This window comes from Phaethon aethereus (assembly GCF_964289735.1).
Source record: "Phaethon aethereus genome assembly, chromosome: 1".
NCBI lineage: Eukaryota > Metazoa > Chordata > Aves > Phaethontiformes > Phaethontidae > Phaethon > Phaethon aethereus.
In genome coordinates this window covers 25,296,261-25,310,250 of record NC_138575.1, presented here as the reverse complement: position 1 = coordinate 25,310,250, position 13,990 = coordinate 25,296,261, and the positions used below count along the sequence as shown (strand labels likewise).

The window sequence follows — 13,990 nt, the reverse complement described above, 5'->3', positions numbered from 1 at the left end:
CTCTTAGTTTTATATCTACTTTATATATATATACAGCTTATTTCCTCTATGATTGTACATTGTGCTTTTCCTTCAAAGGGGAATTTTATTGAATGATTACAATATACTCAGCATCAAAAATGGTATTTGTTTCATGGTTAGAAATGAAATATTTACCATCTCTTACTTTATCTACATTTGTCTCTTTTTCTGCGTTAGGTCTCAGAAGTTGTTGAAAGGTTTCCTGCAGTTGGAAGTGACAGAGAGCCTCATATAAAGGATACCCCTATTTTACACCTAAGGAAATATTGCTTAATTGGTATTAATCTGAAGAAATATATTGTATGGTAAAGCTTTTGTCGGGCTATCAACATTCTGAACACCCAGAGCATTCAATTTTTGTCTGAACTGAAGCACCTAATGTCACTGCACATGCTACAATGGAAACTCTAAGCCAAAGTTTTGGTATCTGTGTTACCTGTATGTATCCTATAGCACCCAGTATGGTGTTTGCCAGTCTTCTAGTTTCTTGCTGCTCATCTCTGAACATAAGAGCTCGTCCACTTGTTTCTAATTCACCTTTCCTTTCTATATGGAATGCTCCTACAGAACTTTGTACTGAAAGGACTGGAGTGCAGCTGGACATGAAATTTTTTTCTCTTGTTGGCAGCACACTGAAGACATCCATTGGGCAAAACATCACTCTTTTCTATCCGGACAGGCTTGGCTACTATCCATACAAAAATGAAGTCACAGGAGAGGCGTTCAATGGAGGACTTCCCCAACTCTCACTGCTGGAGAATCATTTAAAAAAAGCCAAAGAGGACATCCAGTTCTATATTCCTTCAGATGAACAGTTTGGATTGGCTGTCATTGACTGGGAAAACTGGAGACCTGTGTGGATAAGGAACTGGGGATCAAAAGACATTTATAGACAGGAATCCATTGAACTGGTTCAGCAGAGAGACCTCAGTCTATCAGAAGCTGAAGCCAGGACTGTAGCTAAAATGGAATTTGAAGCTGCAGCAAAATCAATTATGTTGGAATCTTTAAAGCTGGGCATAGAAATGAAGCCAAATCGTCTGTGGGGATATTACCTTTATCCAGACTGTTATAACTATGATTACAAACAAAACCCGCATAATTATACAGGAACCTGTTTAGATATTGAAATAGAAAGAAATAATGAGCTTAACTGGTTGTGGGAGAAAAGCACAGCACTTTATCCATCTGTCTATCTAGAGACAGCCTTAAGATCTTCCAGAAATGCCCAACTCTTTGTTCGCAATAGAGTTCAAGAAGCCATTAGAATTTCTTATGTCTCTAATTCTACTCATCCCCTTCCAGTTTTTGTATATACACGTCCAGTATTCACAGATGTCTACGAGGAATATCTCTCCCAGGTGAGTGGAGCTAGACCTTAAATATTTCAAATTTAAGTGGAAAGAAATTACAAGGTGACACTTGCTTAGTAAATATGCTAACTCATCAGAAAAAAAGTGTGTAGATTTTGTATGAAAAATTAAATTAATCCATCAAAGAAATCTGATCAAATGGAACACTAAGAGGTCTATTTTCAAACCTTCCTTGTGATATTTATCAAGGTGTTTTATTCTCTGAGTAGTCCTCACATGTAGAAAAATATTACAAAGCTAGAAAGCATATTTAGGATATTAAGTCAGAGGAAAGAAATTGAGTAACCTTTTCCAATGTGCATGAGTAAAATTGGGCTGGCCTATGTCTGCTTTTTAAATTATAAGAAAAAAAATAATAAAAGGGAGGGGTTTTTTTTCTTTAAAAAAGGGTTTAAAAGCTAGTGAGAAAATTCTGCCCTTAGTTGTACTGGAGTAGCTTTCTAAATGGTGTTTCAGCATCTCATGGGTTAGCCAAGGTTAAGCTCTGATTAAGGTCTAATCATCTTATTGCAGTTCTGGCTATGCTTTTCCCTTCACATTTTTATATATATCCACACTGTAAGAGATACCACCAATCTGGGGAATCTCTTCCTGGTCATCCAGGCCACGAGAAAGGGTAAGTTGGAGGTTGTGGTCCTGGTGACTGCATTGTGTCTGGTGTTCTCTCACATCCTGGATAGAACATCACCAGGCATTGCCATGGTTGTTAATAATTTAATAATTAATACTTAAGTTAATAATTTAAATCCTGTAATCCTTACATTCTTCCTTTCCATGTGTTCTGCCCCGCAGTAAATTGTTCTTGATGTGTTGTTCTTCTACCCATAGTCCGCTCCCATCCCAGATAGGCTTTAAGATTTTGTTAGGGCTGGGCTAATAGCTGACCCTAAAAGGAGAACTGAACAGAAGCAAATTTCCCAAATCAATCTCTGTAAAAGACTATTCTCTGGAGAAAAGAGATTCCTGCTGGTGAAAGCTCTTTCTCTTGCTACTTTTCTGCTTTAGCACTTTCTGGAAATCGAAATTACGTTGGGGGGGGGGGGGGAAAGGTGTGCTTTCCAGCCTCTGCTTCAGGCAGCATTACTGAAACCAGTAACTACCAACTCTGAGCAGCCAGGAGGCAATGCAGCAAGATAAAATTGTTGGAGGAGTGTATGTCATATGCCTAACCATTGGCTCAGTTTTACAGCCTTGTTTTTCTAATCACATGACATACATAAATTGGATACAGTTGACAAGATTTTCTGGCATCACCTGTGCAACCCGATCCCAGAATAAAATAGTGTAATTGAGCACAGAATGTTTGCATCGTGTGTAATTGCTTTCTGTCTTCAAAGTAGTTATTTTGGATATGTAATTTACTATATGCACTATACCTTTGGCCCTTATATTACAGCTTGCTTACATTAGTATGATTCTTTGCATATTTCCTCTCAGGATGACCTGGTAAATACCATCGGAGAATCTGCTGCACTGGGTGCTTCTGGAATTGTGATCTGGGGTGATATGAATTTAACACAAAATAAGGTATGACAGATTAATTATTACATGACATTTTTAAAGAGCAATAAAGTGAAAAAGACATAAAGCATTAGGATAACTTACATTCTATCTTCTACTTTAAGAATGATGACTCCATATTTCCAGCAGTCTTCTCTAGTTAAAAACCAAGCACATTTGAGGCTTATGAATATTGTCATTGACTACACAGAGTAAGAGTTCAATCTTTTAAAATATCAGTAATCTGTGTAACTGGACAAGCTACCACAATAACTGTAGGCAAGTTAGCACTTGTTTAGTTAATTTAAGGAAGGAATTCCTATATCTTCATTACATTCCAGTCATGAGATATAGGAAAAATTGCTTGTGCTCTCCCAGAAAAATTCTTAAAAGACCCTTCTGCTTTTTAAAGTGGTGCACTTAGCAATAAGTGCACTAGGAGTCAGTCTGTGAAATTTCAGCTCTAGCCTGTTCTGTGTGTTCTAAGTAGTACTTTGATTAATTTCATTGTAAGAAAGAACTGAATCAGAAGAGGAAAAAATTTGTTTTAGGAAGATCAAATACGTAGGTTGAGAAACGTTGTTATAAGGATATTCAAATAAATCTTTCAAACAAGCACATTCATACCCAGGCAAGCTAGATATAATAAACTACCGTATGGGAAGACTCTTCTGAAGTCTTCTAAGAGCAAAGGACTGAAACTCTACAGCACTGTTGAGCCTCCTGTCACAGAAAGCATGGCCACATAAGCCTCCACAGCTCTGGAAGGGTCAAATTCCCCAAAGCATCTCACTTTGACTCTTTTTTGTATGTGCCTGCCTTTGAGAAAGTGTATCAGTTCCACCTGAAGCTTTTTTCCCCATTACCCCAATACCAGAACATAGAGGAGCAACAACTTTTATTGCTTGAATTTTGAGATTTGTGTGAGCAAATAGAATTTTCCACAGCCCAGTCAGACTATGTATTTGTGCACTAATCGCACCTTTTTTTTTACAGCTATCACAGTCAGTAGTCAGTAGTCTTTCATCAACAAAATATTACTGTGAGCCTCACTTCTGCAAGAATTGCATCAACCAAAATTTCCAGGCAGGGTTTTTATACATAGCTAAAAGAAAAACAAAAAAACTACATATACCTCAGATTCACTCACGTGATCTCCATGGGTGTAAATATTAGCTGTATCTATGTGTGCTATTAGGCAAATGCCCTAAGGAGACAGCATCAGAAACAAAGAATTCCCAAAGCCTCTGGTTATTAAACTGTGCCAAGAATACACAGAATATATGCTGACTTCATAATCAATTGGAATGATCAATTCTCTTAGCATACTTTCCATTCGACCACTCTCCCAAAATGGTTTCCATTCAAAAATATTGTGAAAGCTCCCTACTCCTGCAGCCTAGCTATCCAGGTCAGGGGGAAATGGAAGAGTCTCACAGGGATGATTTGATAGAAAAATTGTTCAGGCTGAAGAAGTGAGGCTTTTTTTCAAGATTCTTTCAAACCATTCAAGACATAAAAAGGAACCTCAATCCTTCATGTAACTTCTTTAATACAGCTGATTCAAAATGCTACATGAAATATACAGATAAAATGAAAGCTTAAAGTTGTCTGCTTTCCGATATAAGTGCTTTTTGTAACACCTCCAGCAACCACCAACATAAATTTGCTGTGATCCTTGAACTATATAGCAACTTCTCAGATAAACTTGCTTCCAACCACCAGTTACAACAAACCTCAGGAGAAACATTCACAGGTATCCACTACAGTACTGTTACTAGAATGGCAGCGTTTTAATGGTTTCCTTACTAAACGTTGCAGATATGATGTTCTTTTCCCAGAACACTTGTAGGACTCTGGACAACTACCTTAGGAGGACTTTGACCCCGTACCTCATCAATGTCACGATGGCAGCCAGAATCTGTAGCCAAGTGTTATGCCAAGACTTTGGTGCTTGTGCACGGAAAAAATGGAATTCCAGTGACTATCTTCACTTGAACCCTGACAATATTGTCATTCAAATGACAAAGGATGGAAAATACAGCCTACAAGGGCAACCAGCATTTCAGGATCTGCAAACATTCATAGAAAAATTTGATTGCCACTGTTATGCAGGGCACAGTTGTGAACCTAGGGCCGATATAAATGACATCCATTACCTCCGTGCTTGCATTTCAGAAGATATTTGCATTCAGATATCCTCAAATTCACTTTCTTATATAGAAGCCTCTGAAGAAAAGATCCTGTCTAACAGAACTGTATTTTCATTTACCTCTCAGAGTAAGGTGACATTATCTACATATCCTGAAATAGAAGATTTCCACTCTACCTTTGGAAATAATATACTCAACATAACAACTGCGGAATATAACACAGTCACAGCTGCCACTAGATATGATTTAGAAGCAAATGATACTCGTACTTTCAGTAGTTCTTCATCCTATAAGATAAGGATGTTTAATCTGTTTTGTTTAATTCTAATTCTAAGAACCTTAACATAAATGACCCACAAACACGACTATATTCTTTTCCCTGGCTGTGTTTGAAATTCTAAAGGTTTTATTTACACAGAAAAATCATTCCTGAAAGGCATATGGTCTTATCTGCATCAGGTAACCTTTTCTACTCCATAGGTGACACTTCAGTTTTTGAATATATTTTTTCGGTTTAGTTCTATAAACTACTATTTGTGCCAAAGATATACTGGTCTGTATATACTGATTTTACCATATGAAAGCATAATCCAGAATAAGGAACATTTTTTAGAGTTTACATGTTTAACAATTCTATTTGAAAAAAAATAAATTGTTGATAATGCTGTTTTGGATAATTCAAGCTAAGGCAGTCAAATACGTCTCAATCTGGATTTCATTGAGTCTCAGCAGTTAACAGATTTGATACCCTATTCAGTAATTAATTTCATTCCATATGAAAATTAGCTCTTAAAAAAATATTTGGCTTAACTTTAGGTATGTGGGTCTTTGCAGCATAAAATTTATCTGATTAATGTAATGTTTCTCCACTTTCCACAATTTCCACACAGAGACTGTGTTTTTCCTTTTAATAAAATATATTTATAACTCTTCAAAGGGTTCTAACTTTAATGTAAATGTTGGCTTCAAATATCACAGTTTCGTTATTTAAAATTTGAGCTGTAGTAGTTTATCCTTGGCCAAGTCCAGAGAGTTGTGGTGAACGGTGTTAAATCCAGCTGGTGGCCGGTCGCAACCCGTGTTCCCCAGGGCTCGGTTCTGGGGCCGGTCTTGTTCAATATCTTTATTGATGATCTGGATGAGGGGATAGAGTGCTCCCTCAGTAAGTTTGCAGATGACACCAAGTTGGGTGGGAGTGTCGATCTGCTGGAGGGTAGAAGGGCTCTGCAGAGGGATCTGGACAGGCTGGATCGATGGGCAGAGGTCAACTGTATGAGTTTTAACAAGGCCAAGGGCCGGGTCCTGCACTTGGGTCACAACAACCCCATGCAACGCTACAGGCTTGGGGAGGAGTGGCTGGAGAGCTGCCTGGCAGAAAAGGACCTGAGGGTGCTGGTTGACAGCCGGCTGAACATGAGCCGGCAGTGTGCCCAGGTGGCCAAGAAGGCCAACAGCGTCCTGGCCTGTATCAGCAATAGTGTGGCCAGCAGCAGCAGGGAAGTGATTGTGCCCCTATACTCAGCACTGGTGAGGCCGCACCTCGAATCCTGTGTTCAGTGTTGGGCCCCTCACTACAAGAAGGATGTTGACGTGCTGGAGCGTGTGCAAAGAAGGGCAACGAAGATGGTGAGGGGCTGGAGAACAAGTCTTATGAGTGGCTGAGGGAACTGGGTTTGTTTAGTCTGGAGAAGAGGAGGCTGAGGGGAAACCTTATGGTTCTCTACAGCTACCTGAAAGGGGGTTGTGGTGAGGTGGGTGTTGGTCTCTTCTCCCAAGTAACTGTGATAGGACGAGAAAAAATGGCCTCAAGTTGTGCCAGTGGAGGTTTAGACTAGCTATTAGGAAAAATTTCTTTACTGAGAGAGTGGTCAAGCATTGGAACAGGCTGCCCAGGGAGGTGGTGGAGTCACCATCACTGAAAGTGTTCAAAAAACATGTGGATGTGGCGTTTCGGGACATGGTTTAGGGAGCATGGTGGTGTTGGGTTAACGTTTGGACTTGATGATCCTGAAGGTCCTTTCCAACCCTAATGATTCTGTGATTCCATGATCCTCCTTCCTTTCTTCTCTTCTTCTCCCAAGCCCTCCCCCTTATTTCAGATGCCCCCTCCTTGGCTTTCAGTTGTTTTGTCTGGCCAATACTCACAATTCAACTGATCTGCTGCTGCACTCCTTACTGGCACTGGTCACCAGTCCTAGTTTCTCTGTCCAGCCAGCCCTAGCAACTGGATAGGACTGTCCATGCCATTAGGACAAAAGCCTGTGAGCATGGGACTTTATGCCTGACTCTTTCCTGACCAGTGTCTTTGGTGGAAACCAGTTTATTCCTTAGGAAGACTCAGCAGTGGAGGCTGTAAGATGCCGTGATGCTGGGAAGATGGGGAGTTCCATTTCCAGTGCCTGTGATCCCCAATCTCAGGACTACCTTTTTCATCCAGGCTGCTGGTGGAACTAAGACTATTTGCTTAATATTATTTCATTGCCAAAAACAATGTTAAAGTAGCAGAGATACCTCAGAAGAAAAAACACTCCCAGTTTCACATCAAGAGTCCAGTTATGATTTATGTGTAGTCAGTTAAAGCATTTAGAAGCAATTAACTGTAGTTCATTTGATAAAATGTCCTTTCCAGATTATGTCAGATGCTTAATAGATGGCTGGACTTCTGATGGGTGAAGAGTAGCTGCTGGCATGGATAGATTAAAAAAGTCTCCCTAAAGTAGGCATGATCTGCATAAATGAATCGCCACCTCCCACAGATACAACCTGCCTCAGTAATGGAAATATACCTGGGATTTCAATATAGTAGCCCTTTATTCATGAAAAGTTAATGCCTAAATTTAGCAGAAAACATATATTATATCCACTGCCTTTGAATTTGCAGGTTGTCAGTCATAACAGACATGCAGAAAAATAGGTAAAAGCTTTAGATTTAACATGGAGAAATAATGTTTTATGGCTTTTGGACAACAAGTTATCAAGAGGAAGTGACAATTTTCTCATCACAGTTATGGTGTTGAGTCCACAGGTCAAAGCTCTTTCTGCTGTCAATGTTCCAAGTAGAACAATGAATAAAAAATATGTATGTAGCGGACTGTCTGGCACAAAAGAAGCCATCTGGTTTTGACCACCTTTGCAAAAACACAGTTTCTTCACTGCAGCTTTGATTTTGGTTATCATGGGTAAACAAAAGCCATGGTATGTCTTCTGAATAATTCCTGTACCTGAAGTCCTTCCCTTTCACTCTGCAGTTGTGATAACTACCAAAGAGTTTCTAAAATCTGGAAACATCACCAGTGAGGTCTTAGTGTGCTTTGTATGATTTATATGAAGTTTTATTTTTTCATCAGAACACTTTAAAATGGTTAAAATTTTATGTTGACACACAGAGTTCTAGTTCAAACGCTGCACTGCTTTGTTAAATTATAAATTGGCAGTTTCCTGAGGTTAGGCTTGTTTGTATGTAGTGCTCTGAAAGATCTGCTGGATCTGGAGCACTTTGTGATAAGAGAGCTTGCAGGTTCGCAAAATCTACAAGTCTTGCCATAAGTATTTTTGACTATCAGCCAACTAATAGCAAGCAGAGCATTTGTGATGAGGAAAGCATGAAATCACCAGAAAGGGAGGAATGAGAACTTAAAATCACAGAAGAGTTGAGATGGAGCACCCAGGATCTCCCAGTGGATGCAGAGGAAGTGAACTGCAGAAGTGAAAGAGTGAAACAATAGGGAATGTGGACAGACCAGTCTCTTCCCATTCAATAGTTTTTATCTACCTGGTATTTAATACACACAACCTTTCCCTGATGCCTACTGTAAAGATAAAGGAACACAGTAACTGATATGTTAGATTAGACCTACTCATGTGATCCCATTTCTTTTTTTCTTGAGAGCAGCCAGGACCAGAAAAGTAAAAGGAAGGTGTGAGGAAAGCACACTATTGCAATGAACTGTCCACAGAAATGTGTCTTCCAAACCTCCATCCATAAACATAATTTGGGATATTTATGTTACCTACACATATCTGCAATTCATGCTTTAAATCCTACAAACTTGTCATAGTGAGATTCAGGCCAGCTATGTGCTATGTAAAATTACAGTATTTTCCAAATATATTATTTTGCTCTGTATTATTATTTGTCTTGCCTATAGCCTATGCTAAAGAGTCACCATGGAGTTGGTGAGTAAGAAAGGAGAAAAGAAGGAAAAGGGATGCTATGCCTTGCATTGCTAGTGACTATCTCATGTTCAAAGCCAAACTTGTATTCTAAACCAAACATTCACCTTCCATTCACTGCATTTCCTGTAACCATTAGGTGTCTCTGTAGCCTTATAATTTCAGTTTCTTACATCGTCGTATTTTTCAGAAGATTAAATACTAGAGGAATGTTCATTTCACTTTGTCACTCATTATTTTGTACTTCTCCCTTCTAGGCAGAATTCAGGCTGGCAATACTTAGGGACTCGGAAATGCTAAAAATGGGTTTGATGAAGTGGTCTAAATGAAAGTTGTTTAACTACCTTCAGTGCCCTCCTTCAATGTCTAGAAAATTTGCTCTAGTTTTAATTGAAATTCTGCTTCTCTATCTGAAGAATCTAGACGTGGTTTATTGTATTGCTTATTCTGGGACACCCAAAGGTACTGGCACTTTTAAGACAGATGGCTATTGGCACTTACAGTATCTGAACAGAACTGAAACCATAGCCGAGTGCCTGCCTTACAGTTTCTTGCTTCTCTGCATTAAAAATAACAACATGGAGAGAGATTTTTAGAGACAGGTCAATAAGACCACTTTGTAGACAGCCTAGGATGTGACTAGCATCCCAAGCAGTCCAGCAAAATTTGCTTTAATCCTTGCATCACACTGGGACACCCTGTTGTATATATATCAGCAAAGCATTGTGTGGAGGATTTCAGACCTGTGCGATATGCACTAGACAACTCCCAGACACAGATTAGATTTGTACAGGTACTATCCATCACTTTTCAATACAAACAACAAGACAGTTACATAATTTTAAAACATATTCAGTTATGGAGCACTGATAACCTTTTTAAGATGACAGCTAAATCCCATCCTTCAAGCATACACACTTAAAACTTACTTGAAATGTTTTCACAGTGTGCTTTGTGCAGGTCCCTTTGCACGTGCAGATACCCATTCTGCCAAAGCAAAACAGCCTGCAAAATTAGGGTCTGAGATTTCAAGACAGGGTCATGAGTTTCATGCCAAAGAATAACATTGATATAAAACAATGTCTATTGCATGACTTAAAAAAAACCCAAACAAACCAGCTTTACTAAACAGTAACTTCATCTTTCTTAAAGAAATTTCTTTTTTGTTGTTCAGTCTTGGCAGTTTTTTTTCCTGTCCTATTTAAAACCACTGTGTAAGTGGCTGGAAACGGATTCAAAAATCTTAATGGTCTAACTTCATCCCTTAACACTTCTAAATGTTTCCTAATGTGGGGCTATCCCAGACCCTTCTGTCCATTCTTCTGGAAAGACTCCACTGAAATTTAACCCAGCATCATGGTATTTTTCTTAATGATGTAAACATACATAAACATTTTTCTTAATATTCATGTAAACATACAGTATTTGAGATCAATCCTAAGTTTTTGTGTACACCAGTCAAGGATCTGGGTCTTTAGAGAACATTTCTTTTGTTGTAGGTGTTCTGAAACTTTCGCAGCTGTTTTTCTCTTCACTGTCAGTAGTATTCAGGACTGCAAAATCTTCCTGCATTTGTTGTCCCCTTGTTACATATGAGAAAGTAAAGGGTAAAGAGGTAAAGGGCACCTATCAATATTATCATCCTTAAGGGAATAACTCTGGATTTCATTATGTTCACTAATGTGTTACCACCATCGTGGTGTATTGATTATAGTTCTCCTTGGCCCGTAGTAATTAGATGACATTTTTCAGCATATGCTTGTATACCACTTAGTTTATAACTGATAAGGTATTTATTGATTAGTAATCAAGACACAAACAGACAGTATGAACATTAATGTGAATCACTACTTTACATATTCAGCCAACATTTTGTTTCTGTGCACGCAATTCCAGAGCGTGGTGTTCAGACGCGTATGTATGCGGACATCAGACAACATGCAGTCACTCTTCTCTGCCTTTGTTTTCATCTCAGAAATACATTTATTCAACAGAACTTCAAGATCCTGCAGAAGAAATGCACCATATGTTGGCAGTCTCATTCTGGAGCGCACTGGTCCCTCAGGCTACCAGCAGGTTGAGACAAGATGACAGCTTGCTAGTGTCAAGTGATGATTTCCTGAGGCAGGGACCTAACAACCACCCTTTTAAAGGGAGGCTAAGGGCACCCTGCAGTCCCGTAATGTTAGTATTGTTAATGTCACAACAAAGCACAAAGTACCTTACTGCTGGGACTAATAATACACACTCTTAGGCTATCTGTAAGTCCTATGTATTGTTTCAGTCTTCACACTGCATATACCAAACAGGTATCCAAAATGCAGAGTTCTTGAGTTAAAAACCTTAATCTGCCCCACTCTGTCAGTGTAACAATCCTTACAGAAATCCTTTTTCACTCCTTCCTTCACTGGAGCGTGAGAAAAATTATTAAGATACATAGTAAAGAGTCTCGGGTGTTCCAGCCAGCAGAGGGCATGGACGACGCACATAGACACTGGCAGGTACATTACAATGCTTTCACTGAGAAGTTCAGTACAGTCTTTCTATTCTCTTTAGCAAAGCAGCTGCTTCACTCTGGCCTACAAACAGGAAAGACAACCAGTCTCTCACTAATGCAGTGCCTCATCAGCAGAAAAGAGGTATGGCTTATACTAGAGGTTTTTTTCCCCAAACATCTGGTGTATCAGGACAAACCTGAAAATATCGGAGTGAGATATCACCTCTTCTCATGTTCTCCTACCTGGAGGTTTCATTCAGCTGAAGGTTTCTTCTCATTAAGATCTTCAGCTGTCACTAAAATCCATGCTTAAACTACAGGTAATGTGATCTGATCTCTTTGGTAGTACCTCAAACTACAGACGTGTGTCCCAAACACGTTTCTCCACAGATGTGAAATATCTGGATACGCGGTGTTGGTTCAGGTCAAGCTTTTCCGACCATGTATTTATAGCATCACCACCATCATAATCTGAAATGTAAGATCCACTGTTACAAAGTCTCTGCTTTACTACCACCTCAAGAGACAGAGCACTTGGAAGACTCAATACGCTAGGTGGTACGTGGACCCATAATACTGCTAAACTGGTCCTGAAGTGTGTAAATCTCAAAAGACAAGACAGAAAAGTGAAATATTTTATCTGTGGTTAAATGTTACCGAGAAAGATTAAGTGGCTTGTCTACAGACAAATGGGATAATGAATTGTGACATTCTGTGCTCCAGCTCAGGCTTTTAGCTACAAGAAATGTCCTCTGAGCCGCTAATTGTAGCAAGGTAGTAGTATTTTTACATGCAATATTCTATTACCAAACAGTCTGCAAAATAAAGAATTTCCTTTCGTAATTATATAGTTTTGCAAAAAAACCCGAACCAGATTTTAGAACAATGTAACAGATCTTTGAACTTGGACAAACCTTCCAAGACCTTTTCATATATTATATTTTAACACCCCAGACGCTGTAATAGACTTCAGCCAGCATACAGCTGAATTAAGGTATTAGAATTTACCTGCCCATCCTCTGCTGGCCTTTTATGAGGATATGAGAGAAATGTATTTTTTATTTTTTCAGAATATGTTATTGTATCTACAATATATTGTTCCTTTAAGCTTGCATCACTATGAGCCTTAAGCACCGTTGCAGTATTTAAAAACTTTTGCCAAAATAGAGACTGCTCTATTTTATACGAGTTTTCCCCCATGCAGTAATCAGAACTTCTTCATTCACAGAAACCACTCTCACACATGGACTGTCTTTATTCCAGACGTTGCCAGGTGGATGATAGGTGGAGATGGGAGAAATTCTTGTAGTTTTCAGTTTTAAGGAAGCCAAACACATTTCACCTATTCACTCAAATTTGGTAATTGTGTTGGCTGAAACAAGTTTTTAAAAATAGTAAGATACATAACAGAAAAAGAATAGTGGTCCATGAAGTATTTCCTGAGGTCCTTTTACACATCCAACCAGAATAACCCATTTCCTCAATGGCAGCTTTTCCACCCATTACTCCAGTGATCTCCCCAGTTATGTTTAGAGTAAATGGTAATCGGCCGGTAAATTTGTGACTGCTGGCTGAGGCGAGGATGTTCGTACATATTGAACAGCCATCCAGCTGCTACAAAGAGGCAAGTACAGACTCTCCCTCAATGCAGGATCTGATCACGTTCCTCTCTTTCACCATACCACCAATTTTCAAGAAACTTTGAGAGCTGTACCATGCTCTGAAACTGTTGAAGACACCATCAATGCCGCAGGTTTAAGTGTGGGACCTCAAAATTCTGACTCTAACCCAAAACACCAAAGCAAGAGAATAGCATCAGGACAAAAGGACTTCATGTATCAAGGGCAGCACCTTAATGCTTGCGGGGCGGGAAGCCTCTTTTTGTTTGTTTGGGACTTGCCATGTAAATCTGTCTGCTTTCCTCCAAATTTTATATTAAGAGAAACAATGAAAAATAATTCCCTAACACTACCATCGGATGGCAGGGCCAGCTCTAGTGTCCAGTTTCCTTCTGGAAATGTTCAATTCAATTTACAATGAGTTAATGAGTATCTAAAAAGTCTTAGAATTACACTATGAGTCATTTTGACCATATCTACACCCAGGGCATGAAAAAGCATCAAGTTTTTCACCTTTACAGCTAGCCCAGAACCAACCTTCCCGTTTTTGTGGTCTGACTGACATGACCAGTGAGGTTTGTCACAAACTGCATTCTCTAAAACACTGAATTACGTCTCTAGAAAAAGCACTACAAACTTCAAAATGTTTTGATG

The 13,990-nt window shown here is 39.1% G+C and overlaps 1 protein-coding gene across 1 annotated transcript; it reads left to right on the top strand.

Annotated features, from left to right (window-relative positions):
* Nucleotides 1–419: 419 nt before the first annotated feature.
* Nucleotides 420–5,395, top strand: SPAM1 (sperm adhesion molecule 1; the record flags this gene model as incomplete). The annotated part of the gene is made up of 3 exons (XM_082014237.1): nt 420–1,382; nt 2,832–2,921; nt 4,736–5,395. 3 exons carry the CDS (start codon nt 420–422, stop codon nt 5,393–5,395), a joined length of 1,713 nt encoding a protein of 570 aa, XP_081870363.1.
* Between the last annotated feature and the right edge of the window lie 8,595 nt (nt 5,396–13,990).